The 27,932-nt window shown below is 36.3% G+C and overlaps 1 protein-coding gene across 8 annotated transcripts in view; it reads left to right on the top strand.

Moving 5' to 3' along the window:
- Window positions 1-27,932, top strand: part of WASHC3 (WASH complex subunit 3) — a 93,040-nt gene that overhangs the window by 30,648 nt on the left and 34,460 nt on the right. For 3 of the 8 annotated variants that reach the window (XM_042993033.1, XM_007085668.3, XM_042993031.1), the window contains exons 6-8: window positions 1,552-1,616; window positions 16,134-16,165; window positions 18,013-18,152. In XM_042993033.1, the coding sequence (XP_042848967.1) occupies window positions 1,552-1,616; window positions 16,134-16,165; window positions 18,013-18,152 (237 nt within the window). Of the gene's footprint in view, window positions 1-1,551; window positions 1,617-3,700; window positions 4,258-16,133; window positions 17,546-18,012; window positions 19,210-27,932 lie in introns of those variants that run through there. The other 5 variants (XR_006220182.1, XM_042993032.1, XM_042993034.1 and 2 more) reach the window with 5 other exon arrangements.

Below are 27,932 nucleotides of genomic sequence, written 5' to 3'. Positions count from 1 at the left end.
ACAGCCTGATGGTTTGATTTACATATATTGTGAAATAATTACCACAGTAGGTTTAGTTAACATCCATCATCTCACATAGATACAGTGAAAAGAAAAAAATTTCTCCTTGTGATGAGAATTCTTAGGATCTACTCTCCTAACAAGTTTCCTGTATGTCACATAGCAGGGTTAGCTGTAGTCATCATGTTTTACATTACATTCCCAGTACTTCTTTATCTTATAACAGGAAGTTTGTACCGTTTGACCACTTTCCTCCAATTCCCCTTCCTTCTTCTCAACCCCCACCTCTGGTAATCACAAATCTGATCTTTTTTTTCTGAGTTTGGTGGTTTTGCTTTGTTTTTAGGTTCTACATAGAATGAGATCATACAGCATTTGTCTTTATGTGTCTGACATATTTCACCTAGCATAATACCTTCAGGGTCCATCCATGTTGTCATAAATGGTAGTATTTTATCATTTTTTTGTAGTTGAATAAAATTCCATTGTGTGTATATATACCACAACTTCTTTCTCCATTCATCCATTGATGGATACTTAGCTTGTTTCCATGTCTTGACTATCATAAACAATACTAGTAGGAAAATAGGGCTACAGGATATATTTCTGAGTTAGTGTATTCATTTCCTTTGGATATATTCCCAGGACTAGAATTGCTAGATCATATGGTAGTTCTATTTTTAATTTTTTAAGGAATCTTCATACTGTTTTCTACAGTGGCTGTGCCAATTTACAGTCCCACCAACAGTGCACAAAATTTCCCTTGTTCATTCACGTGCATACCAGCATCTCTTATCTCTTATCTTTTAATGACGGTCATTCTAACAGGCATAGAGGTAATATCTCATTGTGATTTTTAATTTGCATTTCTCTAGTAACTAGGGATATTGAGCATCTTTTCGTGTACCTGTTGGTCATTCATATATCTTCTTTGGAAAATGCCTATTCAGGTCCTTTGCCCATTTTTAAATTGTATTATTTGTGCTTTTTGCTATTGAGTTGTATGAGTTCTTTATGTATTTTGGATATTAACCCCTTAGCAGACATATGGTTTATAAATACCTAAATATTTCTGTAGGTATTTTATGTTCACTTTTTTAATGGTTTCTTTTGCTGAACAGAATCTTTTTAGTTTGATATAATGTCACTTATTTACAAATGTTGTTAGCTCATGCTTTAGGTGTGATTTCCACAAAAATCACTATGAAGACCCATGTCAAGGAACTTTTTTCCTATATTTTCTTCTAAGAGTTTGATGGTTTCAAGTTTTACATATAAGTCTTTAATCCACTTTGAGTTAATTTTTGTGAGTAGTGTAAAATAAAGATCAGGTTTTATTCTTTTACATGTGACTGTCCAATTTTCCCAGCACCATTAATTGAAGAGACTGTCTTTTCTCCATTGAGTATTCTTTGCTCCCTCATCAAATATTAGTTCACCATCTGTATTTGGGTTTATTTCTGGGCTTTCAGTTCTGCTTCATTGGTTTATTTATCTGTTTTTATGAAAGAGGCATTTTTAATAATTGATTGTCTTGTGTCCTTTGATTAGGGTGTTCCAGTGATGGCAATAAGAAACAAAATGATATCGGAAGGACTAGACCCAGATCTTCTTGAGTAAGTAATTTTTCTAATATAATATTACACTAATATGTTGAATTTATCATTTATAATAAAAATATTCCAAGCTCTATTTTTTTCCACTAAACAGTGTTTTATGGTTGAAGAAACCATCTTCATAAAGAGTGTCTTTCCCAATATTACAAAATTGAAAAATCTACCCTATGCTACTAAAAACAGCCTTTGCATATTTAAGGAGCAGTTTCAATAGATTCTTGATGAATATATATATATATATATATATATATATATATATATATATATATCTCCAAGAGATGGAATTTGATGACAGTTTTGCTGCATGCAGTAATGTCTATATGAAGCAGGGTTTTTTTTTTTTTTCTTTCATGCTACCTTTTCTTTTTTATTCTATTTTATTCTTCTTTTTTTTTCTTTCTTTTCTTAATTATCTACCAGATTTTTTAAGACCTTAGTATATAAGAAGTTTACTCTACCATGATCTAAGTTGAGCCAGATTGAGGAATAAAGTAAAGCCACTCTAGGTCCACATTAATAATTATTATGAAACTAGATATCTGTTTGTGTGAATTTTATAAAAAAAATTTTTGAGAAATGCTGACAAATTGTGGCTCAGAAATTTGACAATAATTTATTCCATCCAAGCAAACCTGGCTACATAGCTCATTCTGGATAAAATATATCTTAATGGATTATTCAGAGCTAGTCTGTTTTTCAAGTATCTAGATACTTGTAAAGAGTCCAGTTTGGGGTTTTAGTTTACTCCGATGTATTTGGTTATGTTATCCAGACATTCATATTATATTAGCAGTATACTTTGAAATTTTTCTTGGCTCTCAGCCCTTCAAGAAAATGTGTGCATTTTGGAGGTGAAACACCATAAAACAGTCTTTTTCTCCTATCTTATCTTTTAAAAATAATATTTAAGAATTTTTTTCAAGTCTGTAAGAATAGATTTCCAACATGTATCTACATTTAGTATATATCCAAGTAGCAAACAGTTCAAGTACAATGGCGTACATTGGTAATTTGAACTAAAGCATCTCCAGGATATTTGGCAGTTGTTCTGGAAATTGTTTCTGACACACACTTTAAAAGCAGATGGATTGTGACATATATTTTAATGTGAATAGAACATATGGGTCCAATCCATTTTGGTATTCTTTGGAATATATGTTATAAATATATTTAACATTGACCATGACCTCTTTTTTGCTTCTGGAAATACACAGTAGATCTTCTATAATAACAGAGAGCTAAAATGACCTTTAAAATGATGATTTTTCTCTCTAGAGAAAATGTACTGGGAAACTAACAGTCCAATAAGTATCAGCATATGTTGGATATCCAATTTCTTTACCCCCTACTGGCTTCATTTCATCCTCTGCCCAGCCTAAACCTACTTCATAATCCTTTACTTCAATCAGCTCCCACACCAGGAACTTGAAAGTCATCCTTGATTTTACCCTCTTCCCTATCCCTGATTATGTCAGTCACTATGATTTTTTTCATTTTTAATCTCTCACAGCTGACCACATCCCTCATCATTCCTTACCTGAATTATTACAATTGCTTCTGATTGGTTTCCTTATTCTCTTTCAGTCTGCCACGAAAGCCTTAGTGGGTCTGTTCATGCTTTGTTCTTGTTTTCAAAACTTTCTGTGACTCTCAACTGCCTTCAACACAGAGTTTAACAACTTAGAATTGCATTTAGAGATGCTTTTATCATCAAGACCCAGACTCTTTTGCTTCATTTCTTGCCCCTCTTCCATACATTCCTATCTCCTGCAGCTGTAGACTATTTGCAGTTCTCTGAATTCCCCTATTCCCTTTTGGTATCTTCAATTTTTTTTACCTCTCCTTGGACCTCTCTGGCCTGGCTAATTTCATATTAATTAAGACTCCATTTAGGTATCACTATGGGAGGAAGTCCATGGATGACTACCAAGGGGAGAATGCCCAGCACCCCAATACTTCCTTGACGTATCTCATTTAGAAGTTTGAAGGCCCGTCATTGTCCGTAAATGTTGAGAAACATTCAGTTGCAAGGTGGTGCCAAGTTTTGGGGTAGAATTCCAGTAACAGTTAACTTTGTCTTACAGAAAAGCTGCTCCTCAACCACAGCCTGGAGCCTGAATTCTGATCCATTACCTCATACGTACATGCCATCAGTCACAAGGGTTGAAGAGGGGGTGACTCACTGTAACCTATCACTGCTACTACTAGAAAACCTCAGCATTTATCTAGATATGATAAGTGAAATCAACCATCTTGTTAAAGAGGAATCCTGGCACTTTGAGAATGATGTTTATAGAAAATTAGGGAGTCTGACTTTAGGAGAAAAGTTGGAGATGCTGAAGGAGAGAAAATGTGCCATCTGAGGGAAGAGTATACTTTTATTGAGAATCTTAGTACAAATTAAGCCTCAGCCAAGAACTTTCAGTAAAGATTGTTTTGTTTTCCCTTTAAAGTGTAAGCATACACTTTTTTAAAATTAGCCTTAAGTCGTAAGACAGACTCCTACAATGGTTAGAATAGTCTAGATCTGTCTGCACTGAGCAAAGAGCAAAGCTGAAGTTGATACAGAAATAAATACTGATCAAAAATACATTATGATTTCATTGACCTGTGTGGATAAAAATTTGGAAGCTAAGAGTATATAATTTTAAAATAAAACAGTTTATATAAGGAGAAATAAGACCTGGCTATTTTCCTAGAAAAATGACTGTCATTGAATTTTAGAAAGTTTATGAAACTGAAGAAAATGCCTGATAGTTACCAAATAAAATTTGTTTGATACTTTGTTTTATTTTTTTTTAATGTTTTATTTATTTTTGAGACAGACAGTGTGTGAGCAGGGGAGGGGCAGAGAGGGAGACACAGAATCTGAAGCAGGCTCCAGGCTCTGAGCTGTCAGCACAGAGCCTGACACGGGGCTCAAACTCACAAACCACACGATCATGACCTGAGCCGAAGTCGGACACTCAACCGATTGAGCCATCCAGGCGCCCCTGTTTGCTACTTCTAAATGATGAATTATTTTTGAAATTCCCAAGATTTTGAAAATAACAGTAGTGCTTATATAGCCAAGAACTATTCCTGTTTAGCTTGTAAAAATTAGTTTCCAATGACACTGAAATAAAGATATGTAAAAGAGTACCTTTGTCACCATCATACTCTAAAGAGTTTAAGGGAAGAGGCGCCTGGTGGTTCAGGAAATTAAGTGTCTGACTCTTAATTTTGGCTCATTTCATCATCTCACATTTCCATGGGATCGAGCCCCACATTGGGCTCAGCACTCATAGCACAGACCCTGCTTGGGATTCTCCCTCTCTCTCTGCCCCTCTCCCACTTGTGCTTTCTCTCTCTCAAAATAAATAAACATAAAAAAAAATAGTTCGGGGCGCCTGGGTGGCTCAGTCGGTTAAGCGTCCGACTTCAGCTCAGGTCACGATCTGACGGTTCATGGGTTCAAGCCCCACGTCGGGCTCTGTGCTGACAGCACAGAACCTTGAGCCTGCTTCAGGTTCTGTGTGTGTGTGTGTGTGTCTCTCTCTGCCCCTCCCCCACTTGCACTCTCTCTGTCTCTCAAAAATAAATAAATGTTAAAAAATTAAAAAAAAAAAATAGTTCAGGGGCACCTGGGTGGCTCAGTCGTTTAAGTGTCTAACTTCGGCTCAGGTCATAATCTCACAGGTCCTGTGTTTGAGCCCCGCGTGGGGCTCTGTGCTAACAGCTCGAAGCCTGGAGCATACCTCAGATTCTGTGTGTCCCTCTGCCCCTCCGTGGCTCATGCTCTGTCTCTCTCTCAAAAATAAGTAAACATTTAAAAAAATAGTTTAAGGAGAGAGAAAATGGAAATCTTTTAAGATTAATCTATTCTAGTTTTGCATTCAGAACGATAGAACAGGTATATTCTTTGAATCAATGCAAATTTTCTTACCAGGAGAAAAAAAAGTATTTTCTCCCTTATCCTGTTCTTTTGTATACTTTTATGTCCTAGAACTATGGTTACTATTATTACCTAGTAATTACTACTTTTACTGTTCTAGGATACATAGACTAGCCTCTGGACATGCCCAGCAGGAGATGAAATTCATGATGGTTACGGCTCATCCTAAGGCAGACTCTAGAAATGGTCTGCATATTCAGATTCTGCCCTGCCACTGTCTAGCAATATGACTCTGGACTATTTAATTGCTCTGTGCATAAATTTACTCATCAGTAAAATGGTAAATAGGACTTCACCCTTCACAGAGTTGTTCAGACTTAGAGAATGATGTAAGCACTTAGCACAGCTCTGGACAAGCAGCAAATGGCCAGTAAATGTTAGTTGTGATTTATGAATGTTTTAATGAGGGAATAGGTATCAATGGATTTTCCAGGCTTTTGGATCGCAACTTATTTATAATCCTCTAGTCGCCTGTATACCATTGTGTTTTCAACAAAGACATACTTAACATACACAGAGTAGTTATCCTTTTGGTTTATACAGTTTTCATTTTCTCAAACTGAAAAATGTGTATTTTAAACTTTGCAGTAAAGAACAGACTTCTGAAATTGAAATTCAGCTGGTCACACTCTTAATATTAGTGGGGGGTGCGGGGGTGGGGTACAGTTTGTAGCATTTTTTGAGGTAAAATTGGTACATAACATTTGATAAGTTTCAGGTGTATGACATTGTAATTTGACATCTGTATACACTGTATACACTACAAAGTGGTCACCACTAAAAGTCATTACCATCATCCATCACCATCCCTCACTCCACTCACTCATTTTGCCCACCCTCATTTTGCTCCATTTCTGGTAACCACCAATCTGTTTCCTGTACCTATGAGCTTAAATTTGTATTATTTTGTTAATTCATTTGTTTGCTTTTTTTTTTAGATTCCACATGTGAGTAAAATCATTTGATATTTGTCTTCCTCCATCTGACTTATTTCACTTAGCATAATACCTTTGTGGTCCATCCATGTTGTTGTAAATGGCAAGATTTCATCCTTTTTTATGGCTGAGTAGTATTCATTGTGTGTGTACATACACATATACATACATACCTATACATATAAATATATATACTACAACTTATTTAGCCATTCATCCAATGATGGACATTTAAGTTGTTTCCATTTCTTGGTTATTGTAAGTAATGCTGAATGAACATAGGGGTGCAAATCAGCATTTTTGTATTCTTTGGATAAATACCCAGAAGTCAAATAGCTGAATCATATACTTGTATTCTTAATTTTTTGAGGAATGTCCATACCGTTTTCCACAGTGGCTGTGCCGGTTTACATTCCTACCAATAGTTTGTGAGGCTTACCTTTTCTCCAGATCCTAAGCAACACTTGTTATTTCTTGTCTTCTCGATAATACCCATTCTACCCAGTGGGAGATGATATCTCATTGTGGTTTTGATTTGCATTTCTCTAATAATTAGTGATGTTGAAGATGTTTTCATGTGCCTGTTGGTCATTTGTATGTCTTCTTTGAGAAAATGTCTATTCAGATCCTCTGCCCATTTTTTAATCAGGTTGTTTGTTATTTTGTTGTTGAGTTTTATAAGTCCTTCATATATTTTAGATATTAATCCTCTGTCAGATATATGATTTGCAAAAATCTCCCATTCAGTAGGTTGCCTTTTCATTTTGATGATGGTTTCTTTTGCTGTGCAGGGGCATTTTAGTTTGATGTAATCCCATTTGTTTGTTTTTGCTTTTGTTTCCTTTGTTTTTGGACTCAGAGCCACAAAAATATTACTAAGACCAATGTCAAGGAGCTTATTGTATGTTTCCTTCTAGCAATTTTATGTTTTCATGTCTGACATCGTAGCCTTTAATTAACTTTGAGTTAATTTTTATGTGTGATATAGTGATCTAGTTTCATTCTTTTGCATGTGGTTGTCCAGTTTTTTCAACATCATTTATTTAAGAGACTGCCTTTTCTCCTTTATATATTCTTGACTCCTTTCTCATAAACTGATTATCCATATATGTGTGGGTTTAATTCTGGGGTGTCAATTCTGTTCCTTTGATCTGTGTGTCTGTTTTTATGCTAATAGCATACTGTTTTGATTACTATGGCTCTGTACTGTAGTTTGAAATTGAGGCATGATACCTTCAGCTTTTTTCTTTCTCAAGATTGCTTTGGATTTTAGAGCTTGTTTCCATACAAATTTTAGAATTATTTTTTCCAAAAGGCCATTGGAATTTCAATAGGAATTGAATAGAATCTGTAGATTGCTTTGGATAGCATGGACATTTTAACAATATTAATTTTTCCAATCCATGAGCATGGGATATCTTTCCATTTATTTGTGTCTTCTTCAATTTCTTTCATCCATGTCTTTCTTATACTTTTCAGTATACAGGTCTTTCAATTCAAAGTTCTATTTAGGCATTTTATTCTTTTTCATGAAATTGTTTTTTTTTTTTTTATGTTTTATTTATTTTTGAGAGAGAGAAAGCACAAGCGGGGCAAGGGCAGAGAGAGGGGAACAGAGGATCCAAAGCAGACTTTGTGCTGACAGCAGGGAGCCCAATGTGGGGCTTCAGTTTGCAAACTGTGAGATCCTGACCTGAGTCATAGTCAGACACTCAACCAACTGAGCCATCCAGGTGCCCCAATCTTTTTGGTGAAACTGTAAATGGGATTGTTTTCTTAATTTCTGTTTCTGATAATTTGTTAATAGATTATAGAAACACCAAAATTTCCATATGTTGATTTTGTACTGTGCTACTTTACTGAATTCATTTATTAGTTCTAATAGTTTTTTGGTGCTATTGTTTGAGTTTTCTATGTATAGTATCATGTCATCCGCAAATAGTGACAAATTTACTTTCTTTCCAATTTGATGCATTTTATTTCTTTTTCTGGTCTAATTGTTGTGGCTAGGATTTCCAATATTATGTTGAATAAAACTGGGGATAGTGGGCATCCTGGTCTTATTCCTAATTTTAGAGGAAAAAGCTTTCAGCTTTTTACTATTGACTGGTGTTAGCTGTGGGTTTGTTATATATGGCCTTCATTATGTTGACATGTGTTCCCTCTATATCTACTTTGTTTAGAGATTTTATCATAAATGGCTGTTGAATTTTTTCACATGCTTTTTCTGTATTTGTTGAGATGATAATATGATTTTTTTCCTTCATTTTATTAATGTGGCATATAGCACTGATTTATATGTGGATTTTGAACCATTCTTGCATCCCTGGAATAAATCCCATTTGATAATGCTGTATGATCCTTGTAATGTATTATTGAATTCAATTTGCTAATATTTTGTTGAGGATATTTGCATCTATGTTCATCAGGGGATATTAGCCTGTAATGTGTATGTGTTTGTGTGTGTGTTTGTGTGTGTGTTTGTGTGTGTGTGTGTGCACGCGCGTGCATATGTGTGTGCTGTCTTTGTCTGGTTTTGGTATTTAGAGTAACGCCAGCCTCCTAAAATAAGTTTGGAGGCATTCACTCCTTTTTGATTTTTTGAAAGAGTTTGAGAAGGATAGGTATTAAATCTTTGAATGCTTGGTAGAATTCACTACATGTGAAGCTGTCTAGTCCTGGACTTTGTTGAATCGATCTTCTTATTGGTAATCGGTCTATTCAGATTTTCTTTTTCTTTAGTCTTGGAAAATTGTGTATTTCTAGGAATTTACTCATTTCTTCTAGGTTGTCCAGTTTTTTTGGTGTGTAGTCATTCTTAGTAATCTCTTCTGATCCTTTGTATTTTTGTGATGTCAGTTGTAATTTCTCTTTCCTTTCTGATTTTATTAGAGACTCCTTTTATTCTTTGTTAGTCTAGATAAAGTCTTGTCAATTTTGTTTATCTTTTCAGAGAACCAGCTCTTAATTTCATTGATCTTTTCTATTGTTTTTTTATTCTGTTATTTCCACTCTGATCTTTAATATTTCCTTCCTTTTACTGACTTTGAGCTTTATTTTTTCTTCTTTTTCTAGCTCTGTCAGGTGTAAAGTTAGATGGTTTGAGATTTTGGGTTTTTTCTTGTGGTAGGCCTGTATTGCTGTGATCTTTCTTCTTAGAACTACTTTTGCTGCATCTTGTAGATTTTGGTATATCATATTTCTGTTTTCATTTGTCTCTGGGTATTTTTTTAATTTCTTCTTTGATTTTTTTAAAGTTTAGTAATTTGAGAGAGAGAAAGAGAGAGAGAGAGTGAGCACAAGCAGGGGAGCAGAGGGGAGAGAGAATCCCAAGCTGGCTCTGCACTGTCAGTACAGAGCTTGATGTGGGGCATGAACCCACAAACCACAAGATCATGACTGAGCTGAAATCAAATACTTAACCAACTGAGCCACCCAGACGCCCCTCTTCTCTCATTTTTTTGATGACCCAGTGGTTGTTCAGTAGCATGTTCTTAGTTTTTCCATTAATTCTTATAATGGATTCTACTTTCATACCATTGTGAGTGGGAATGTTTGATAAAATTTCAGTCTTCTTGAATTTATTGAGATTTGTTTTGTGGCCTAACACATGATCTATCCATGTGGAGTTGAGAAACATGGATATTCTGTTGCTTTTGGATGGAGAGTTCTATATATCTTAAGTCCATCTGGTCTAATGTGTCATATAAGGCTGATACTTCCTTATAAATTTTGTTTGGATGATCTATCCATTGATGTAAGTGGGTGTAACATATTGATTTGGCTAATGAAAACATCTAATGAGTCAAGTTATTGTGCAGGCTTTGAACCAAACAAGCTCATTGACATTTGTCCTGGAGATATTTATTCAAAAGACATTTATACCTCCTCCCAGACTGTGGAATGACCAAAGTTATGGTTGCCAGAAGTAAAAGTAATCACCTCAACCTCACTTTGACAAGAGGGGATTTCTTTGTGTTAACCAAAAGGATACTGGAAAGCAAGAAAACTTTCTGTTAATTATACTGAAAGGATGTCCAGCCCTCTACGGGAATTCCTTATCTGCCAGTAATCTTTGTCTATGTCCTGCTACACACAACAACACAATGGATTAAAGTTTGGGCTTTGGCTGGTTGAGGGTGGGATAGACCTCAATTCCCCAACTGAACAATTCCAAAAAATAGTTTTACTGCTTCCATTTTTAATTCTTGCTGAGCTGGGATCCCATTCAATGTAATTATCATTTCTCAACCACTGGCTGGCAAACTGGATAGAAAGTACAAGACAGGAAAAAACAACGTCAAAATATTGTTATTGGTCTAGTGTTGGAGACCTTGATCACGAGAGTCAGAGAAATAATAGAAATATTAAAGAGATGTTCTTAAAAAGAAGTTGTGGCCTGCCAATGACTAGTAAGCAAAAGATAAAGGAGCAGCTGGGAATTAAAGGGCCCCAAGATAAATGGCAAAAGCCAGTTCTTATAGGAGGGCTGACTTTCTTTTTCTTTATAGTATTAGGCATTACATTGTTTCCCTGACTGCAGGAATCTATGTACTACAACAAAGGACAGGATATACCTGGGTTGATGGGCATTCAGAAGAAAAAGACCAAAGCATGTGTAGTTTGAGTAAATGTAATGCTGAAATAAGTCTCACTAGCTACTGTAATATCGTAGTCTAGATTGTCATTTTTATAACCACCCCAAAGATCTTTATATGGTCAGTACAATCTTGGTTCAGGAATTTAGTGTTTTACTTTTTCCTGAAGACCACCTATTGCCATTGCCTAGAGAGAGCTATGACAGAACAGTCTTGAGTGACAACAGTATCATGTGACATTATAGCTCTAAGTGTGCTATTGTTGATATTGAAAAGTGATTTGGATGATAACTACTGTACTCTCTCCCCATAACCACCTACTCAGTAATATTTTTACTAACAATGTTTTTGTCACTTAATCTGCTTTAAGTTCAATGGTCTTAGGTTTAAAGAAAATGAAAAATATTTTTAAACTATTTATCTACACTAAAAAATGTTTTTCCAAAGTATGTTTATATGGTTTTTGTGTCCTCAAAGTGGCTGTGATTTTAAGCACAAGTATAAATATCTCTTTAACGAAAACAAATTAAACCAACAATATTTGTATGTTAGGACTCTTTTCGTGTTCAGAATCACAGAAACCAGCTCAAACTAGTTTAAACAAAAAGAGAAGTTACTGATTCACATAGCAAAGAAGTCCAGGTAGTAGGGCAGGATCTAAGGCCCCGTGTCATCAGTGCTTGCTGTCTGGCTGCCGGTGTTCTCTCTTTCCTAGCACCCATTCCACCTTTACTCCTTGGCATAGTCATTCACTTCTCTCCTGCTACAGATGAGCTTACTGCTTGAAGCCAAGGAATTCACAATTATGAAGGCTTTAATGTTGCTAGTTTTGCTAACTGAACAAAATAAACTATGGAATATTATAGCTCATTTCTAGGGAAACATTGTGATTGGCCCTGCGTGGGTCTTGTGCCCTCCCTTGAATCAATCTCTCATCCCAGGGGAAGATTCTTAATGATTGGCCAAGCCTGGATTATGTGACTAAAACAAGGAAGGTTATAGGGAAAGAGTGGGGGAACAGAGATTGTGATTGACATCCTTATTTGATTCCCATAAGTGAGAAAGGTAACAAAAAGAACTTGCACACAGCATCTACTGTGCTAAAAAGTACTAATTTGTATGTGTTTAGTTCTTCCTTCTCCTTTCCTTTCTAAATTTTGGCTCATTTTTTTGTTGAAGTCAGCCTAGTAACTTTAATAAGTAACTTAAAAATACTTATTTTAGGGGCGCCTGGGTGTCTCAGTTAAGCATCCAACTTCAGCCTGGGTCATGATCTCAGAGTTTGTGAGTTCGAGCCCCACATTGGGCTCTGTGCTGACAGCTGAGAGCCTGGAATCTGCTTCAGATTCCGTGTCTCCCTCTCTCTCTGCCACTCCCCTGCTTGTACTCTGTCTCTCAAAATTGAATAAACATTTTTAAAAAATTTAAATACTTATTTTAAAAGATAGACTAAGTAATGAGTTTAATGTTAAACTCCTATAATTTTGATTTTGTTAAGACTTTTTGGATAATCTTGGTGCCACAAATTATATAAGTATGCTTATTAAAATGTAGCTACCAACCTAGCGTTTTTTTTTTTATCATTGAACCACTATAGATTGAGATTTTTAAAAAACATGCATGATACATCATGAATGTACTTTTGACTTTATATGTGTCTCTATATTTTGCTGATAAACTCTTTTTTAGTGATTTACTTGTATATTTAAGATAAACTGTTATAAAGTCCTCATCTTCTAATTTTAGTAGTGAATCATTTGAATTTTTAGAAACTAAACTTTATACCAATACTTTAAGGTAGTAACTTTTTCAAATATATCTTTAAAACTTCTTTGCGTGGGGGGTGCCTCAGTGGCTCAGTCAGTTAAAAGTCCATCTTTGGCTCAGGTCATGATCTCATGGTCTGTAAGTTCAAGCTCTGCATGGGACTCTCTGCTGTCAGCACAGAACCTGGTTTGGATCCTCTGCCTCCTTCTCTCTCTGCCCCTAACCACCTCCCTCTCAAAAATAAATAAACATTAAATAAAAACTTTGCATAAAAAGACAACTTAAAAGGTTCATATATACAGGATCAAGCAAGAGCACTTCTGATCATAAGACAAAAAGCCAAATTTTTGTTCCCACTAAGAATATGCTGGAAATGCTGGTATTATTATAAGTTTTATTACTGCTACTAACATTTCTATAAAGCTTTTTAACTTAGATAATGCTTTCATATACATTATTTCATTTGATTCTCATGGTATCTTGAAGTTTTTCTCTTTTTTGTACCCAAAGGGAACTAGTATATGCTTTTTCATTTGTCTGCCTAGCAATTCCAAGCCAAAGTAGCATACAATTTATTTTTAAGTGAATGAAGATAAACAATAATAAATACTGACAAACATACTAAGAAAATGGAACCCTTGGAATCCCACCAACCCCACCGGTGGGAGTGTAAGATGATACAGCTGCTATGGAAAACAGTATTGCAGTTCTTCAAGAAATTAAGCATAGAATTGCCATATGGTTGAGCAAATCCACTTCTAGATATATACCCAAAAGAAGTGAAAGAAGGGACTGAAACATGTATTTGTATACCATGTTCATAGTAGCATTATTCACAGTAGCCCGAAGTTGGAAACAATCCAAATGCCCATCCACAGGTGAATGGATAAACAAAATGTAATATGTGCGTACAAAGGAGTATTATTCATCCTAAAAAAGGAAGGAAATTCTCATACCTATTACTCCTACCATATGCTCTAATTTCATCAAATTTGAACTGCAATTACTTTATACTCTACCTCCCAAATGATTTATAGTTTCCCAAATGCAGCATGCATTCCCATTTTTTTTTCTTTATTCAGAACACTCTCATCCTCACTTACTCCCACCTTTTCTGTTTTTGAGAAACTCCTACTTATATCTTAAAACCCTTTACAAATGTCTCCACTTCTCTGGAATCTTCTCTGACCAAACCTCATAGAGTGAATTAACTTTTTACGTAAGCATAGTTACTACAACTGTATTTATGTATATCACATTTATAATAATAATTTATATTTCTGTCTCCCTCTAAAATATCCCCCTAAAATATCAGTTTCTTCAGGGAAGGAACTACTTGTTATTCATTTCTGTATCTCTAGCACCTAACACAGTTCCTGGCAAAATTGTGGGTACGTGAGGATGATGATGATGATGATGATGTTGATGATGATGATGGCGATGACTATGACGACGACAATGACCACGAAGATAGCATTTATTTAATATACTTACTATGTGCCAGATATTATTTGATATACTTTACATATAATAATTCATTCTAATCATTACAATACTCCAGTCGGTTCGTTGGATCCAAAGTGGTTACCTAGCTTCCCCAAAATTGCTCAAATATGTAGCAAGACTGGGATTTGAATCCAGGCAGTCTGGCTCCAGAATGTGTGTTCTTAACCACTATGCTATACAGCTGTGATGATTACATGTATTAAAAAATGGTTACACACATACGTTAATGTTATAATTTCAGCTCCTTTTAGGCTTAAGTTGCTTTTACCCTTAGTAGCATTTATTTAGGGGTATCATATACATTGTTTTATTTGTTTGAGTTGCCATAGATATAATTTTTACATTGTATTCAAATTCCCTCTGGTAATTTTTTTCTTTTTTAACAAAGTAAAGGCAGTAAGAAATCACAAATACAGCAAAGACAGATTTACTTGGAAAATGTGCCCAGTATTCATGCCCAGTGGTTCCACAGTCTTGCTTCTATGGAGAGCAATGAAGACTGTGGTCTCATGTTAGTGTTTTAGGCAGATGGAGTATCAGTCAAAACCTGGTAAACGCCTTACCCAGCTTCAAAGTTTTACTGTATCGAGTACATGTGACTTCCTAATAGGTATAATCTAAAACTGTGCAGCAGAGCAAATGAGTTTCTGTTTTACCCATTGCTGGGGAGCAGTGCCAGCATATCTTTCTGTTTTGTACATGACAGATATGATATTAAAAACTATAAGCCAAAACTCAGCCATAGGTTTTAATAACTAAATGTACATGGTAGACTATACATGTTTTAATTTTAGTAACAGTGATTTTATTTATGGCAAAGCAGAGTTTTATTGGTTGGTGTCCTAAATCTTTAATAAGAATCAAAGAGCCTGAGGGAGAAATAAGTCTGGTAGTTCTCAATTATTAAGACAGAGCAGCTATATTATTCTTCCATTCCCTGTTAGTTTCCCCAAAAGTATACTTTACTTGCTTAACTTATTTTCTCAGTGAGAGTGAATAGAGGCTGAATGATAGTATTACCATATTGATTAGATAATTTACTAGCAAACACTATGGAACTTATCTAGTTGAATGTTTGGTTTGTTGTAAAATTTCATTTGGTTTATTATATCTCCCTGCAAAGTTGAGTTTAATCATTCTCATATCTCCTTGTTTTACCTAGGGAATCTTCAAGACATTATTTTTACCAAGTCATACTTTTTACATTCATTCTATGAAGATAAAATATAAGTGAAAACATTCAACAAACATTAAGAACCTTTTACCAGGCCCTCTTCTCCCCTACAAAATTTCCATACTGTCTGTGTTTCTTAATGGCCATTCTTTAACTCTCTTCCATTTGTAAATTTCTTTCTGCAGCTTTCCTGGAACATAAAGATTTTCGTTTTCTTTCCATTTCTAGCTTTCCTTTCTCTGTACCTCTTGTATACTTGGAGACTACGGAGACGTAGCACTGGTCACGCCAGCCTCTCCACATCACATCTCTGTCTGTAGTTGGGTCTCCATGGAATGAGAAGCAGAAAGTACTGAACTAGAAAATTCTGTAAGGACTGGCAAGAGAAAACAGCACTGTGGCCCATACAGGAATAGCACTAGTAATCCCCAGAGTGCTGGAAAAGCCAAAGAGAAGCATGCTGTGGAGGAGACTGGGAGACTCCCAGTTAAGGACACAGACTCGGTGAACTTATTAACAGCAATATTCTAGGATGAACCTAATTTGCAGATAGTAATTGCTTTTTTTCAACTGGAAAAACCAAATTGTTTCCTTCTCTTTCAGGAGGCCAGATGCTCCAGTGCCTGATGGTGAAGGTGAAAAAAATACAGAAGAAAGTTCAGATAGTGAATCTTCTTTTAGTGACTAAGCTTAATTTTGATAACAGTTACACATACATGTGTGGGTATGCATTTACATTCTATAAGAAAGAGAGCCTGAGCTTGAACTCTTAGTCATAAAAACATCAAATGGTTATATATCTACCACCAAACTCCCTCTATGTTAAAAAAATAATAATAAAGCATTTATAATCTGGCAGAATGTCTTATTACCAAAATACTGAAAAGTAGAATAACCAAAATAAAGTGCCATTAGTGCTGCATATACCAAGGTGGGAGATTTCGGGATGTGGTGAGCATTGAAAATGAAGTCAATGTGAGTTTGGTGATCAAAAATAGACTCAATGCAAAAAAGTGAATTTGACTAAGTGAGTTATTCAATTTTTGTGACTATTTTAGCATGAAAAGTATTAAGTGCATTTATATTACGAGAATTGCTAAAGAATTTTCTGGCAGAGACTAATATTGGATTTAAATTTTCAGTGACAACTTGAAGCTTATATGTCATAGAAATTATGAAGTTGAAATTTATTGGCATATAGAGCTTTTCACCACTTGTTCATTAGTTCATATACTATCAAAGTGTCAGATATTCTTAGAATATTATCAGATAGAAATTGAATTGAAGGTAGTTTCAGTGTGTTTCACAGTGAGCAGGCATCATGTCATCAACTCTTTTATTGCCTAAACAGAAAAAAATCTTTAATTTAAAATGCTGTCCTTACCTCACCTTGCAAATAATTCTTCATGAATAATTATTTGCGCAGTCTAGAAAATCTCTAAAATACTTACATGGAAAGATATATAAATGCATTTGATTAATGGTACCTGTCTTAGTTTAGCCCACCTGAAAGTAGACCCTGAGGAAAAGACTTGGGGGTAAGTATGGCATTTGTGAGGTGATCACAGGAAGCAGAAGCGAGAGAACAGGAAGAGCAAGAGAAAGAAAACCCATACAAAAGTTTATTACCAAGGTTGCCATTTTGAACTCTAAGACCTGAGAAGTTTACCAAGTGCCTCCTCAAAATATTCACCTAATACAGATAGGATAATTACTAACCAGTTTCCATCCCCTATTAGTTGAAAGTTACCTCCAGGAGAAGTGACTACCCCAGCATTTCTGAGCTATCCTTTTATGAGAGAAAGTAGGCTACCCCAACATTGAAAAAGGACTTGGAACAGAAAGCGGAAAAATGCATGCCTCACACTTGTGGTAGGATTTCACTAGCAAAAACGGACAGGTCTGAGTTCAGAACTCTCTAAGTGCAGTTGTGGCTGATATCAGAAGTTGACAAGGAGATGTGATGTTTGGCAAAAGAGATGTTTGTTTTTGAATAAATAGTTCTTACCTATTCAGAACTGCTTGAGTCCCATGTTAAGTTCATTCTATCACTGAGTCTTCAAAGTGATGGTCAGCAACAGTCTATAAAAGACTGCCCAGGACGATTAGACAAGCTACAGTTCCTGTTACTACAACTGAACCCAAGGCCAAAATATATTCATCATCTCTTTCTTCCACCAGCCATTTGAGATTTTCATTGCTCTCTGCCAGAAATTCAGCTAGTCTAGTTTGGTTGACTGCCTGAGTGGCCCAGACCTTCATCCCTTCAGGGATCTAGGGTCTTGGTTACTTTGCCCTTTTTAGGCTATGAGTATCACAATTGTTTGTTCACTATTCACATCAGGCACGGAAACATCAAGACATGCCCCAGTGAATCACCTGAGTTCCAGACACATTCTCCCTGTTTCTTTTTGTAATCACATTTCTAGCTCCTCATGTTAACCAACATATTAATTCCCCTTTCTTGCCTGTTGTCCCACAGACATGAGCAACCCAACAGGACCAGTTGGCAGCTGTAGCTTCAGTTTTGTGGAGTCCTTACAGTGCTTCCTGGGGGAAGTGTGCCAGCTTCTTCCCCTTACCCTGTCAGGATACAGGACCTCCAATCCAGCAAAGCCTAAGGTGGTAGGAATGGGAAACACATTCTACAAGTAGCTCACTGGGAATGGTGGTAAGAAAGGCCAATCCTATTTCTATCCTCTTGGTTCCTGCACCTTGAAGTTGGGAACAGAGAATCATATGCTGTCATTGGTATAGTGCATGTATCCTATCCTGGAAAATAGAACCTTAATCCTACAGGATATTATATCTGAGCTGATGCCTAAGCTGACTCTGTAATAGGCCATTTCATTGTTCTACTAGATTAATTGCTTCTGGATGATGCTGTATACATAGGACCATGGATGTAATAACTCATGTTCTTTGTTTGCTATAAAACAGTTTCTTGATCCAAGGCAGTGTAATCCAGGATACTATGTTGATAATAGGCATTCTGTAGACTATCAGAGAGTAATGATAGCAGAGGTACTGCTGGAAAGGAAGGCAAGCCTATATTAAGAGTGCAAATTAATTAGTATAGGAATGAATGAATTCCTCCTTCAGGGTGAAAGGAAATCAGTGCACACAACTTGCTACCAAGTAGCTATTTGGTTTCGATAAAGGAATGGTACCAAATCATTGGTCTCTGCTGCTGACAGAGCACGTATTCAATAGTGGTAGTAACTAGAGCAGCCCTTAATGAGAGAAAAACCAAGCTGTTGGGCCCATACGTGGCCTCCCTCTATCTCTATCACCGTGATTACTCCATTCATGGGTTTGCTGTACAAACCTGGAGTGGGTAAGGATAAGACTGACTGAAATCTATTGGAATCATCCTATCTGCCTAATTGTTGCTTCCTCAGGTGAGTTGACATTCCATGATACAAAAATCTGCACATTTCACCATAATCAAAAGACTGTTTTTATCCTTAACTCAAGCCATGTCTTTCTCTATCAACATGGATGACCAAGGGCACTGTTAGAAGCTCTGTCCATCAGGAAGATTTTTGCCTCACCAGTAATCCGTACAGCCCCCTCTGAGAGAGGCTGTAGTGGAGAAGCCAGTCATTGTTGTCTCACCCCAATTTATCCAGCTGGTCCATCCCTGAACACGGCCTACTTTTTCCTTATCTGTCACTTGGTATGTTAATATTGCAAAAAATAGCCGCAGTTCTTCACTTCCCCCTGTCTCCGTGCCTTTTGCCATATACTTTTGCATTGCCTTCCCACTGTGGGTGGAGCATTCTGCCTCACCTTCTGACTCTGAACTTAACCATGTGATTTTGCTTTGGGCCAGTAGAATGTTAGCACATGTGATTCAAGCAGAGGCTTGAAAACTACTTGGATGGTCTTGTCTTCTCTTGTGCCTCTGCCACTGACCTAAGAATATGACCAGGATAGTCTGATGGAGAATGAAGGACATGTGGAACAGAGCTAAGTTGTTCTATTCACCCAGCAGCCAACCCCAAAATGTGAGCAAGCGCAGCCAAGATTAGAACATATGCCTAGCCAATTCCCAGCTGGCCCTAGATGTGTGAATAATAAATGCTCATTGTTATTATATGGTATAACTGTAGCAATATATAACTGATACAACTGATCATAGGTAATTCCCCATGAGATCATAGGAATAGGTTGAAGGAGATACATTAGTGTAAGAGATGTAAGTGATAGGGGAATCTAGGCTACGTGTCCATGTAACTTACACATACCGTGTGCACTTGCTCAGGCTTGATCCCAAATGTATCATTTCTGTCAAATGATAGATTGCTACTGGGACTATCTGACCTGATGATTTGGTGAATCTGATAACACCCACCTCATGATGGGCAGCTCTAGTTAATCACTTGATATCAGATTTTCAATTTCTGTTGGGTGTGGAGGTATGCCAGGAGCTGTTTTTCAAGCAATCAAAAGGCATGAGTTTGCTCCAGAACCTAAGATCTGTGATGTTAACTTTCTAGTAGAGTTTGCCAGAGATGCTACATAGTGTTCTACATCAGGTATCTGTAGTGTCAATGGATAGTAGGTCATGTAATCAGCTGAGCAGCAGGACAGCTTATGTCACAGCCTGAACCTGGAACACAGCCCTCTCTGCTCTGTGCTCCATTTGAAACTGGCAGCCTTCCAAATCTCCCCATCATAAATAGGTGAGAGCAGTATTTGGCTTTCAAAAGCCAAGATCCCCAACATGCTATACCTCGTTCTTAATGGTAGAGGGCACGAGTTTAATAACTTGTCCTTTACCTCAGAGGGGATGTCCCAGCATCCTCCAGACCATTGAACCATTAAAACCTGCAAGGATCTGAATCTTCCATTTTCTAGCTTATGTGTATCTTATAGGGCACCAAGATCCTTCCTACTTCCTCTTCACCAAATCTTATTAGCCTGATTTACCAATACAAGTTACCAGCATGAGATTTTGTGGAATATCAGGATGAACAATATCCCTGCATCCCTACGGGATGTAGCTACCTACCACTGATTTTCCCAAAGATGTCGGCACCACCCTCATTACTCACATTCTTTATTTCCTTAGTAAAGAGAGTTCTCTAGATCCTTCCTGGGAAAATAGTAGGTTGGTTCTCTCAGCACAAGAAATAAATCTATTCTGACATTCCCATCTCTCGGCCACTGACCTCTTCCTCAGTCCTTTGACAAGGCAGTTTCAGCATCTCCGTCTAATTTAGTATAGGCCATCACGACCAAGTTTCAAGAAGCCATCCCGACAGCCTGTTAGCACCAGTTCCATGTGTCCTTGCCAGGATGTTAAATGTTGAGTGACAAGAGTGCTCTCATGTCAATAAACTCTCTTCTATCCAGCCTTATATTCTGCCCCCTCTGGTCTGACACATTCCAGATCTATTCCCACACATGTTCTCCAGATTTCTGCCAATACTTGTTAGCCAGTTCTAAAATTCAGTAAATAGGCTATTTCTTTCCAGATCAAGGACTATATTTTCTCTCTCAGCTAAAACTTGACATTAGTTATTCTTCTCAAGGCAGTGGGGGAAAGACAAATTAAATCTTGAGGTGGTAAAGGTCATGTTCCATGGAAGGTATCCACTTCAAGTGAAAACCACACGGCCTCCAGGTAAGGCAAGGCTGCTCTCCTCTAGTAAAGGAGAAAGAGCTGTTTTGGCTGGCATGCTATTCAAGCTGGTCAAGCACATCCACTCAGATTTTCTCCGTCCCTCTTTGATATCAGGGCTATGGCGTTAGCAAAACAAATGTGTGGAGGCTGCACATTTCATCTCCTTTTCAGGTCTGCCACCCTTAAACTCTGGACCTGATTTTCACCACAGCTGTCCTATGGCTGAGGAAATAATGATCTCTTTAAATACTGTGAAATTGGCCTTTTGGCTTTCAGTGTGCCCTAAGATGATAGTTGATGGATCTGAGTCTTTTACTTCCCTTTTTCAAGATTTCCAAGACAACAAATGCTAGTCAATTCCGCAATCCTTTACCCCCAAACCATTCTACCGACAGAGCCGCTGGATAACTCATGGCTTCTTGTCCCAATCCACCACCAGTGAGATTCTTATGAATTGTGAGGCACACCAGAGACTACCACTGTCCTGCTTATCCTAACAATAGGGTAAGTGATCCAGTTCTAGAAGCCTACCCTGGGGATGTTTTCCAGGGTCACTATCCTACCAAAGTCCTATGTTCTATTCTTCCTAAAACAGATCTGGAGACAAACACTCAGGCACAAGATGTTTATTTGTGAACTAATCCCAGGAGACAAGAGTGAGAGAGTAGGAAGAATGGGACAGGGAAAAAAATACAAGGGTAGATCACCAAGATTTCCACTGTGGGTGCTTGGGACTTGATTCCAAGACCAACACCTCCTTAGAAATGAACAGCTCCTTCCCAGAATTGTTCATCAGAAGGACTGGAGAATGGACCATGTGTCCACTAGCCCTGGACCCAATGACTGAGGGCATTATTCCTCTACACTTCTGTGATATACTTGCCTGTACACCTGGGTGGCTCCATGGCGTTATAAAGGACATTTTGTCAGAAAGTGGAGAAGTAGGGCATTCACTGCAGATGAGTTGCTATCACCAAAAGGGTGAGGGAGTCCAAGATTGAATAGAACTCTACGACCGCTGTGACTGAAATCCAAGGTGGGCCTGGGGGATGTGTTGCAGGGCACTGCCAGAAGCTTCTGCTGCACACAATGCTGCTTCTAAAACACCAAATTGATCTGAACTTAACTTTTATTTAAAATGTATAATTTTCATCTTAGATATAAAGACAAATTGGATGGTAAGCCACACGCGAGATTTCCAGAACGTTTTCATTACAAATTTTAGTTTTTAAAATCTTCCAAGAATGAGCAAAGGGTAAAAAATGATTAAATCTGTATCTTTACAGTCTGTGGTAATTATAATAAAATTTTTAAATGTTTCCTTTTACACATCCCTGCAGAGTTTTTCTGTGAAACTTTTATATCTGAATCAGAGCATGGCTTCTGTTAGAGAATAAATTGTGTCCATGTGCTCTTGAAGAGTGCCCAGACAACATAATGTTCAGTGAAACTGTTTTGTTTCTGATCAAGTTCTTCACAAAAACAAACTCGATTTCCAGGATCCATGAAGAACTTAAATTCCCACAATTTAGTCCTGTACTTCACAGCTGCTGCAACAGTGCCAAGGCGTCTTTTCAAAAACAGTCACTTTTACCTTTCTTGTTGGGAAGATTAATAAACAAAAGCACTGACATTAAAAGGGAGTGTCATGGATTTTGAATAGGAAGCTTAAACAAGAGACATTTATCTTCCTTTGGAACGTGAAGTGTAAAGCTTTTATTTGTGACTCCATTTTCTCTGTTCCCAAAACACTATTACTTTAGATTGACAGCTTATAAGTGAATAAACTTGGGGAAAATTCATTTTACAATATCTACAAAATATTTATTAGTCATTTGTGTATACTTACATTCAAATTGATATAAGTAGATTAAAATACTTTAGAATTAAGCACTTCATAGTTAACTTTACAAATATTTTTTCTCAGTAAATTCTAAGTATTGGAATAATAACTTTTTAAATTTTATTTTTTATTTTTCAAAATTTACATCCAAATTAGTTAGCATATAATGCAACAATGATTTCAGGAGTAGATTCCTTAGTGCCCATTATCCATTTAGCCCATCCCCCTCCCACACCCCCTCCAGTAACCCTCAGTTTGTTCTCCATATTTATCAGTCTCTTCTGTTTTGTCCCCCTCCCTGTTTTTATATTATTTTTGTTTCCCTTCCCTTATGTTCATCTGTTTTGTCTCTTAAAGTTCTAATAGGAGTGAAGTCATATGATTTTTGTCTTTCTCTGACTGAATAATAACATTTTTAAATCTAGAAGAAATCTTTGCAAATATCTAGTCTAATTGCCTCTTTTTTTTTTTACCAATGAATAAATTGAAGCACAGAAGAGCTGAAGGATTCTCCCAAGAAATAGAAGAAGGAAAAGTTTATTTATATGAACAAAAATACTTCATCAGTTATATTCTTATCTTAAATAAATTTTTAGTAATCGTTTTTTAAATTATTTTTAATGTTATTTTTGAGAAAGAGAGAGAACACCAGCAGGGGAGGAGCAGAGAGCGAGGGAGACACAGAATGAGAAACAGGCTCCAGACTCCGAACTCTGAACTCCAAGCTCTGAACCGAGCCCGATGTGGGCCTTGAACCCACAAACTGTGAGATCATGACCTGAGCTGAAGTTGGGCGCTCAACTGACTGAGCCATCCAGGTGCCCCATTTTAGTAATCTTCTTATGAGTTCACATTGTGGGGCACCTGGGTAGATCAGTTGATGAAGTGTCTGCCTTCAGCTCAGGTCATGATCTCATGGTTCTTGAGTTTAAGCCCCGCGTTGGGCTCTCTGCTGTCCATGCAGAACCTGCTTTAGATCCTGTGTCCGCCCCGCCCCCCACCACTTGCGTGCTCCCTCTTTCTTCCCCCCCCCCCAAAAAAAAAGAAAAGTTCACATTGTAATCTGCAAAGTGGAGTTCTGAAAATTTTTTTCTTTTTTTTTAATTAATTAAATTTTTAAATTCTATCCAAGTTAGCATATAGTGCAATAATGATTTCAGAAGTAGATTCCAGCGATTCATCCCCTATGTATAACACCCAGTGCTCATCCCAACAAGTGGCTTCCTTAATGCCCCTTACCCATTTACCCATAGCCCCCACCTACAACCCCTCCAGCAAGCCTCAGTTTGTTCTCTGTTTTTGAGTCTCTTATGTTTTGTCCCTCTCCCTGTTTTTGTATTATTTTTGCTTCCCTTCCCTTATGTTTATCTGTTTTGTATGTTAAATTCCTCATATGAGTGAAGGGATATGATATTTGTCTTTCTCTAATTCCACATATAAGTGAAATCCTTTGGTATTTGTCTTCCTCTGACTGACTTATTTTGCTTAGCATAATCTTTAGCTCTATCTATGTCATTGCAAATGGCATATTTCATTCCTTTTTATGGCTGAGTAATACTCCAATGTGTGTATGTAATATATACAATATATATGTTATATATATGTCATATGTGTGTGTAGGTGTATATATATACATATATACCTATACACACCACATCTTTATCCATTCATCATGGATTAGAAGAACAAATATTGTTAAAATGCCTATACTATCCAAAGCAATCTACACATTGAATGCAATCTCTGTCAAAATTTCAACAATTTTTCACAGAGCAAGAGCACACAATTCCAGACTTCAAGTTATATTACAAAGCTGTAGTGATCAAAACAGTATGGTACTGGGAAAAAATAGACACATAAGTCAAAGAACAGAATAGAGAGCCCAGAAAGGAACCCACAACTATGTGGCCAATTAATCTTTGACAAAAACAGGAAAGAATATCCAATAGGAAAAAGTCTCTTCAACAAATGGTATTGGGAAAACTGGACCATTTTCTTATACCATACGCAAAAATAAATTCAAACTGGATTAAAGATCTAAATGTCAGACCTGAAACCATAAAAATCCTAGAAGAGAACACAGGCAGTAACTTTGACATTGACCAACACAACACTTTTCTAGTATATCTCCTGAGGCAAAGGAAATAAAAGCAAAACTAAACTATTGGGACTTCATCAAAACAAAATGTTTCTGCACAGCGAAGGAAACAATCAACAAAACTGAAAAGCAACCTATGGAATGGGAGAAGATATTTGCAAATGACATGTCTAATAAAGGGTTAGTATCCAAAATATATAAAGAACTTATAAAACTTAACAACAAAAAAATGAATAGTCAAATTTTAAAATGGGCAGAAGACATGAATAGACATTTTCCCAAAGAAGACATACAGATGGCCAAAAGATACACGAAAAAGTACTTAACATCAGTCATCATCAGGGAAATGCAAACCACAACTTCACTGAGATATCACCTCCTACCTATCAGAATGGCTAAAATCAACAACAGAAGAAACAACAGATGTTGGCAAGGATGTGTAGAAAAGGGAACCTTCTTGCACTGTTGGTAGGAATACGAACTGGTGCAGCCAGTGTGGAAAACAGTATGGAGGTTCCTCAAACAATTAAAAATAGAACCCTACAATCCAGCAATTACACTACTAGGCATTGACCCAAACAATACAAAAATACTAATTCAAAGGGATACATGCACCCTGATGTTTATAGCAGCATTATCTACAATAGTCAAATTTTGGAAACAGCCCCAAAACAAATATTTGTAAACAATATGTCATGTCCAAGTGGAGTTTATCCCAGGAATGCAAGATTGGATTAACACTTGAAAATCAATTTATCATATTAATAAACTAAAAGAAAAAGCATATGATCATCTCAAAAGGCACAGAAAATGCATTTGACAAAAGCCAATATCTGTTCCTGATTAAAAATTCTCAATAAACTAAAACTAGAGATGAACTTCTCTATTTGATTTAAAACAAAACCAACCAAACAAACAAACAAAAAACCTCAGCTAACATAATACCTAATGGTGAAAGGCTGAATACTTTTCCCCTACAACAGCAACATCCACTCTTATCACTCCTGTTCAACATTCTACTGGAGATTCTAGCCAAGAAAATAAGGCAAGAAAAAAAAAAAAAACATACAGATGGTAAGGAAGAAGTAAAATTCTCTTTACTTGCAAACATTTTTATCTATATAAAACAAATCTATTGAAATCTACAAAAAAGCTGGAGCTAATGAGTTTACAAGGTTGAAGGATACAAGAACAATATATAATAATTGTATTTTTATATACTAACAATGAACAATTGAAATTAAAAATTACCATTCACATTAGCATCAAAACCTATGAAATCCTTATGGATAAATCTAACAAAAAAATACGAAATACAGGTACACTGAGAACTATAGAACATTGCTGAGAGAAACAAAGGAAGAATTAGATAAATGGAGTGATTTACTGTATCGATGGGTTGGAAGGCTCTATCTTATTAATATGTCTAGTCTTAGCAAATTGATCTGTAGATTAAATGCAATCCAGTAAAAATCTCCAAAGCCTTTTTTAAAATAGAAATTGACCAACAGATTTTAAAATTCATATGGAAATTCAAAGAACCTAGAATATCCAAACAGAAAAAGAATTAAGTTGGAAGACTAAAACTACTTGATTTCAAGAGTTATTATAACCTGTAATAATAATCGAGAAAGTCTGTTATTGGTGTAAATAAAGACAGACCAATGGAACAGAATAGAAAGTCAATGGAACAGAATAGAGAATCCAGAATTAGACCAATACATATATGGTACTAATTTCCAGCAAAGATACAAAGGCAATTTAGTGGAGAAAGGGTAGCACTTCAACAAATGGTAATGGAATAATGGATATCCATATATTTTTAAAAGAACTTAAATCCATTCAAAACCTTATACAAAACTAGCTTAACATGTAAATGTAAAAACTAACAGTAGTTTTTTCAGTGACAATGATAGAGTAGGTCTTTGGAGTTGCCCATGGAGCTGGAGCTGTTGTGTCTCCTTCTACTTCCCATTGCAAACAATAAAGGCTCATCACACTGGGAAAAACAAACTCTAAGACTATAAACTTTCTAGAAAAAAAAAAAATGGAGAAAATCTTGATGACCTGAGGTTGGGCAAAGAGTTCTTAAATACAAAAAGCATGATTCATAAAACCCAAACTAATAAATTAGAACACCAAAATTAAAAACTTCTCTTTGAAAGATACTGTTAAGAGAATAAAAAGACACACCATAAACTGGGAGAAAACGTATGCAAATCGTATATCTGATAAAGCACTTGTTTCTAAAATATAGAAGTCCCAAAGCTTAATAATAAAAAATTCAACCTAAAAAGATGGGCAAAAGATTTGAAAAATACTTCACCAAAAAAGGTATACCAATGACAAGCACATGAAAAGATGCACATTATTAGTCATTAGCAAAATGAAAATTAAAACCACAACAAAATACTTTTTTTTACCATTTTTAATTTATTGAGATATAATTGACACACCATATTATATTAATTTCAGGTGTACAAATAGGGATTTGATATTTGTAAACATCGCAAAATGGTCACCATAGTAAGTAAGTAAGTTATCACTGTCACCTTAATAAGTTAATATAGCATTCTTGACTATATTCCATTACTGTCCATTTCCTGTCCATTATATCTCCACGACCTGTTTATTTTATAGTTGGAAGTTTGCAATTCTTAATACCTTTCACCCATTTTGCCCCCTCAATCTCCCCCACACTTTGGCAATGACCAATCTGTTCTCTGTAGCAATGACTCTGGGTTTTGGTTGGTTTTGTTTGTTTTAGAACCCACATATAAGGGAATTCATGTAGCATTTGTCTTTGACTTAATTCACTTAGCATAATAC

This window comes from Panthera tigris, chromosome B4 (genome assembly GCF_018350195.1).
Source record: "Panthera tigris isolate Pti1 chromosome B4, P.tigris_Pti1_mat1.1, whole genome shotgun sequence".
In the NCBI taxonomy this organism is placed as follows: Eukaryota; Metazoa; Chordata; class Mammalia; order Carnivora; family Felidae; genus Panthera; species Panthera tigris.
Note: the sequence above shows the minus strand (reverse complement) of the source record. Positions and strands in the feature narration are given on the sequence as shown.